Source organism: Emydura macquarii, unplaced genomic scaffold (genome assembly GCF_026122565.2).
Source record: "Emydura macquarii macquarii isolate MOO-44397 ecotype Brisbane River unplaced genomic scaffold, CSIRO-AGI_Emac_v2 contig_320, whole genome shotgun sequence".
NCBI lineage: Eukaryota > Metazoa > Chordata > Testudines > Chelidae > Emydura > Emydura macquarii.
The window spans coordinates 15,231,070-15,237,923 of NW_027130457.1; the positions used below are offsets into that span (position 1 = coordinate 15,231,070).

Genomic DNA, 6,854 nt, shown 5'->3' on the forward strand with positions numbered 1-6,854 from the left:
GTTTAAATTTGAAATTAGACGCAGGTTTCTAACCATCAGAGGAGTGAAGTTCTGGAATAGCCTTCCCAGGGGAGCAAAAAACCTAGCTGGCTTCAAAACTGAGCTTGATAAATTTATGGAGGGGGATGCTATGATGGGACAGCCTAGTTTGGCAATTGACTGATCTTTGACTACTGGTGGTAGATATGCCAGTGGCTTGTGAAGGGATGTCAGATGGGGTGGGTTTTGAGTTATTACAGAGAATTCTTTCTTAGGTGTCTGGCTGGTGAGTTTTGTCCACATGCTCAAGGTTTAACTGATCGCCATATTTGGGGTCAGGAAGGAATTTTCCCCTAGGGCAGATTGGCAAAGGCTCTGAGGTTTTTTCACCTTCCTCTGCAGCATGGGCACACATCACTTGGATTCTCTGTACTTTGAAGTCTTTAAATCATGATTTGAGGACTTCAATAACTCTGTCATAGGTTAGAGTTTTATTACAGGAGTGGGTGGGTGAGGTTCTGTGGCCTGCATTGTGCAGGAGGTCAGACTAAATGATCATATTGGTCCTTTCTGACCTTCCAGTCTATGAGTCAACTATATATTAAGGGAATTATTTATTAAAAATACAAAACAAAAACTTTGTTTATGAACAGATAAATCTGCAACAGGACCAAATCCATCCAACCAAAACATGAAGAGCATTGAGATAAATTAGGGAGACAGACTTGTATGTTTTTCCCCCTTCACATTATCTATCATGCACTGCACTGCTCCATAAGGCTTATTTCCATCTCCAGCAGATACCAAAATGCAATACATACCACAACTTAAAACTTATACTCTAATGAAAAATCTAAATGGTGATGTCTTGAGTTTTATATATAAATTATATTAACAGATCAGCACATCTTCCACACATTCCATGCATTTGGGAAGTTATTCTGCCATAAGATTGCTGAGATCACTGTTTAGGTTTTATGAAGTTGCCAAATGTATTATTTTTGGTACTTGTTGGAGGTGAAAGCATATTATAGGCCATATGAAGGTGTTTGCTAACTTATTGTTTATTTACACAGCTTTAGTGTACCTTAATGGCTATCTCCCCCATCAGGGAAAAAGGAAGCACCTGGGAATCAGAGGGAGAAATTATGCTGTCAAAGCTGCTCCTAACTATGCTAACCCACCTGATGAGTTCAAGAGGCTTTGAAGAAGCACTCTAATTTTGCGTAAGTGCTCTAATTTTATTTTAAGAAGGGGCAGAGAGAGGAAGAAGCATTCAGCAGCAATTACCTGATGGTCTTCTAGGTGAGAGTTCATGACCTTAGGCCTGGTCCACACTAGAAAATTAGATCTATTGAACTATGTCAGTCGAGGTATGAAAAATCCATACTCCTGAGTGGCATTGTTAAGCCGACCTAAGTCCCTGTGTATCTAGCACTAGGTCAACAGAAGAATTATTTCATTGACCTAGCTACCGCCAGGAGTGGATTACCTACACTAATGGGAGAATCCCTCCCATCAGATAGGTAGTGTCTACACTGAAGCACTACAGTGGCACAACAGTGATAGCGTTTTAAGTGTAGGCATACCCCTAGTCAATAATAAGGATAGTAAACTGTGTGGGAATTTAAACAGCCCTTAGAAGTGAGATTTGAATTCCTGGTCTCCTCTTCCTCAGTTTAGGACATTTTCTCCTAAACTCAGAGGTATTTGGCAATAGGTTTTGTCCCTCTCTGCTCACGGAATAGCAGAACTGTCATCAATGTCAGCATGTTCAGGCTGGCACACAAATTTGCAGCTACAGATAAAATATTATAACATGATCTATAAATAAATATAACTGATATTTGAGTAATCAGCACAAGAAGCAACAATGTGGACAAAGAACAGATTGCAGAGAATTTTTACATTTCTTGCAAAAGAGCTATAAAAAAAGAGTAAGACAGTCTAATGCAATTGCCAAAAGGGATAAATTCTGTACAGGTATTATGCTCTATCAATTCATTTTTCATCAATCTACCATGAAAAAGTCAAATAGTACTCAAAATTTATATTCCATATTTTATTTTTTTGCTATTTCAGTGACATTTTTTAAAATAAAGGTTTAAATCTCCTGTTAAGTTACATCATAAACTGAAGCATAGTTTAAACTGAAATCTAACTACCATTGCTCCATAACAGAAAACATTAGTAACAAAATGAAACAAAACCTAGATTCTTGTATATAAATTGATGGAATGACTGAAATGATTTCCTTGCCTCTGACAGTTAACCCCTATCTACAAGAAACTACATCATCCCTTCCAAAGAACATCATGTGGTTCCTAATAATTTTGATGGTATGTTTCTGCCTTAAATATAAACAAAATTTCTCCAAACAGTTAACATTAAAAACAAAATCGGACCAAACAGCAGGGGGGGGGGGAGGGATCAATCATGGAAAAGGAGAGGCTTGAACCACCATCCATGAAATGTCAGAGTATTCTGCTCCTGATTTAACCATAGTTAGAAAATACTGACACCATTACTCTAATATTGCTGTATTGATCCCTCCATGCTTTATTCATTGTTTCATCCAATATATTGAACAAAACAAAAAGTGTCTTTAAAAGGTATCCAAGAGGCTTCTGGTAAAAAAGTGTGTGCTTTTTAGACTTTTGTTGGATGAAATGGCCCTGAAATTAATAATCTGTCTAGTAGACAGTTAAAAAAAAACCCTTCAGAACCACAGACCATACATTAATAACCAAAACTATAGGAATAAATGACTTTGCTAGGATGATTCCACAATAGATTAAAGTTGAAATTATCAATTGAAACTTCCTATTATATAATAAACCAACTCACTTTTCATATCTGTGATTCTCTGAATAGAAACACCAATATCAAGAAGATGACGGTTATGAAATCCCTTTTCTGCTTGCAACACTTTAAGCTGAGAAAAGTTAGATGTTTTGATAGTCTGATTACCAGTCTTTCCCCCTTCTCCCCAAATTGCCTCTCATTTTCCTCTTTTCTTTAAGAAATTTTAACAAATATACTCTTCTCACATATTGTTTAGCAGAAATGATCACCTGTAAAGTAAGTTTCCATTACATTTACATGTAAAAGTTCTATTTTCATATATAGAAAATAAATTAAGAAACATTACTCCTTAAGGCAATTTTAATAATTTCAGTTTTTGATCTATAGAGGTTGATTGAACAACCATTTCACTATTAATTAAACCTGGCACAAAATGATCCTGGAGTATATAAGTACAGTTAGATAGTATACAATGCTTTTCATATCAAGCGCTTCTTCAATCTTTTAAATATAGCCTGGAATAAGGAAAATCAAATTTATGAAGAACAAAGTTCAAAGTTCCCAACAAACAACAGAAAGCAATTCCAGAGGGTACCATTAAAATTGTATCTAGTTCCTGAGATTGATTACAGAAGTATAATAATGATACCTGTTGGTCTGAGCTCATTTTTACAATGCTTAAAAACTGTTCCATCTAAACTCTTAAATCACTTTATACTTTTCCTAGAGAAGCTTCAAGTATATGTAATTGAAAATTATGGAATTGATTTGTCAGACATTTCTTTATCCCCCACCTCACTTATATCCTCATACTATCATGTACATAAAAGTTTATAACTGATTCGAATAGGGATCCTCATTCTTTTCATTATACAGATTATATTAATCCAGATTGCCTCATGTTAATCTACACTGCCTTGTAAACCACCTGTCTTCTCATATAACATTCCTGTAGTAACTACAGCAATATTTTAATATGGAAAAATGACACAATGAAAGTATTTAATGTATTTATAAGGGTCTTTAAAGCAGTTTAGCAGCTGGAAACAAGGGGAAGACCCAGAATCATGTGACCCAAGAACCACAGTTTGAAAATTACTACTCTAATATGATCTAGTCAGAGAAAACAATGTATTTTAATAGAATTAACAATTAAAGAAGGATTTGGGGGGGGGGGGGGAGGATTGTTAATATATTCTCCAATTGCACTCAATCATTCTCAAGCCCAATTGTCAAAATGAATATTTAACGCCATTACATAATTGATTAGTTTCATGAGATCCTTCTTTTTCCTTTACACACTTGTTCTTTCTACAAACCTGAATCACTGCCTCTGCCATTCTGGCAGATGCAATTTTGATGCCAGAACCTAGTAGTCTGAATCACTGGCATTTTACTGTTTAGTGGAGAAAGCTATCCAGCACAGCAGGAAATGATCTGCGTATGGGTCCTTGCCAGCATAATGCATGGCTGAACAAACGTGGCCTAAGGGCAGCAGTAGTCTGGACCCCATCTTTAAAAAAGATAACTTATGTACTTTCTCCCCAATATTTGCAACCTTGCAGACCACCTTCCCTCCTATTCAACCACTTTCCCTCTTCTTCATCTCTGTTAACAAGTTACAGCAATTGCTTAAACAGGTATGTAATATTCAGTAGCATTTATGTATCTGTCTTCCAGTTTTGTTGTTTGGGGAGGGGGAATAGTTAGCTGGTTAATTTTGCTCTTCATTTTGTTTTCTCACTCCCCTGGCTTTCCCCCCCGCCATACTTTTAGCACACCTCCCACATCCTCTTCTGCATAAGATAAATCCCTGCCATTTAGTTCCTTTGGCGCGTAGCCAAGAACTTGTTCTATCCATTCCCTCTACTCCCGTAGACAGCCTCAGCCAGCCCAACATTCACAACTGCCTCATTTCCCTGAACATGCCTTTCCCACCCACCTAGTCTGGCCACTCCAGCCCAACTACAGCCCCGGAGAGCACTTCCTTGTCTGCCTATGCAACAGAAGCACATAGTAGATGTGGCTAGGCTGGCTCCTCAATGTTTTCAGCTGCTCTAAGGCCACCTGAAGAAACAAATAGAAAGGAGAATCCAACGCTCCATACCAAGAGAAGCCACTGCCCACTGCACTGGCCCATCCTTCCTGGCGCCCAGAGAAACCCCCACACAACAATCCTGACCCTCCCCCTCCTCCTAGCGCAACAGGCCAATACCACAAGTACGGCAGCTACCAGGCGGCTCACCTCAGGCCGGGGAGCCAGACGGTTAAGTTTAGTGGCGAGACGAGCTACAGCAGCAGCAACTCCGTGTAAGTGTAAAACAGCCCCTGCAGCGCGCTGCTTGGTGAGGCGGAGACTCCAGTCCAGTGCAGAGCTGAGAGAGCCCTGCCCCTGCCCCTGGCGGAGTGCAGTGCAGTGCCGTGCCGCCAGGTAATAAACGAAACAGTGGCCGCAAGCAGAGCCAGGACTGGGATAAGAGCTGCAGGACCCATTTGTGTGCAGAGCCGGGCTCCCCCAGTTCCATGCTCCAACCCAAGCGTGCGGCTCCCTCCGGGGCAGCTCCTGGAGCTCGCCCGCCCCAGTCCCGCCGGTGCCGGGGGGTTCAGCCCCTGTGACTCACCCTGCTCCCCGGAATAGCACAGTTCCCCCTGGGGCTGCTGGCTCGGAGTCGGCTCCTCCAGTAGGCGGCTAGGCGGCAGCTGCGGCTCCGACTCCTGCCCTTCCACCGGCACCACCGTGAAGCTGGTGGGCATTGTAATTGTTTCTCTTCCGGCTGGGCAGCGCCGGGGTCCCTGTGCGCTCAGAGCTCCGGAGCAACGGGGCGTTGGCGGCGGCGGCGCCTGGTGTGTTCCCTCCCCCGGCCGGCGGGAGCGCGGGGTGAGTGAAAGACAGTCCCTGAGCTGCCGCCTCCCTCACGTGAGAGCCATTTCCTCACACCGGGGGAGGGCTGGTGCGGTGCTGTGCTGTGCTGTGCGTCCGTCCCTCCCTCCCCCGGGCGGCTTTGATTGATTTCTTACTACTAGGCTGCAAACTGTTCAGCCGGCTGCCATGCCTAGGAATTTCAGCGGCTGTACAGAGCGAGTCAGAGGAGCCTGAGGCAAGCCAGGGCCCGCCACCGTTACCATCTCCCTAAATAGAGATATATGCCCGAGAGCCAATCCCTGCCGCCACTGCTCCGCTCATAATGACTTTCTCCACCACACTCGCCAGCTGACTGGGAGGGGTCCTAAAATCCTCTGCGAGCCTGAGTGCATAGGAGACCACGTTTTCCCCTCAGCGACTGAGTGACCGACCCTCAGGGGAGTGGATAGGGCCTAAGCAGGGCAGAATTGCTTGAAAAGAGACATTGGGGGCTAGGTTCCCAAAAGGACGAGGTGACTAGCTGCCACCTTAGGCGCTTAAATCCCAGTTTTTAGGTACCACTTTGTATTAACAAAACTCCACTCAGCTGCCACTGAATGCTTTTTCACCAAGAAAGAAAGAAGGGAATCACTGGGTGTTTATACATGTGCTGTAAAAGTTCCCTATGTTTTTATCTCTGAGTGTGCATGCTGCTGCCTCATTCTAGGTGTCTGGCTACCTAAGCCCCCTATGCACAAACCCAGGGCAAATAGGTATCCATCTTCCTAACTCACCTGAGGAAGCTGATCCAGTAGCCCTAATCAGGGCATGCCTAACTCCATACAAAATAAGTGGTGTAGGAATGAAAGAGGAGGACCTCCCTCATAACAGTGGTTAGGGTACTCAGTCAGGATATGGGAAATGGCTGGCTGAAGTCAACCCGGTGCCTGATTAACAGAAGAGATTAGAACAGGTATTAACTACCTCTCAGTTGAGTGCCCTAGCCAACAGGCTATGAAGTATTCTGATGTAGGTGTGGGTCTCCTATTGAAGCTGTTTCTCTTTGGATTGAATAATTAAATTAAAAGTCACAGGGAGAGCAAGCATGAACATGAGAATGACTCTACAGAGGTTAGAGAATTTGCCTAGATTGTGGGAGACCCAGGATTCTGCTCCTTGCTCCAGCAACACTTTAATTATTTACCCAAAGTAGAACAATTTCAACAGA

The 6,854-nt window shown here is 42.7% G+C and overlaps 1 protein-coding gene across 1 annotated transcript in view; it reads right to left on the reverse strand.

Moving 5' to 3' along the window:
- The window catches only part of LOC137140967 (solute carrier family 12 member 7), a 246,385-nt gene extending 240,484 nt beyond the window's left edge, over nucleotides 1-5,901 (reverse strand). Inside the window, exon 1 of the mRNA XM_067529728.1 lies at nucleotides 5,406-5,901. Coding sequence (XP_067385829.1) covers nucleotides 5,406-5,538 — 133 coding nt within the window. The 5' untranslated portion in view covers nucleotides 5,539-5,901. The remainder of the gene's footprint in view (nucleotides 1-5,405) is intronic.
- Nucleotides 5,902-6,854: the final 953 nt, after the last annotated feature.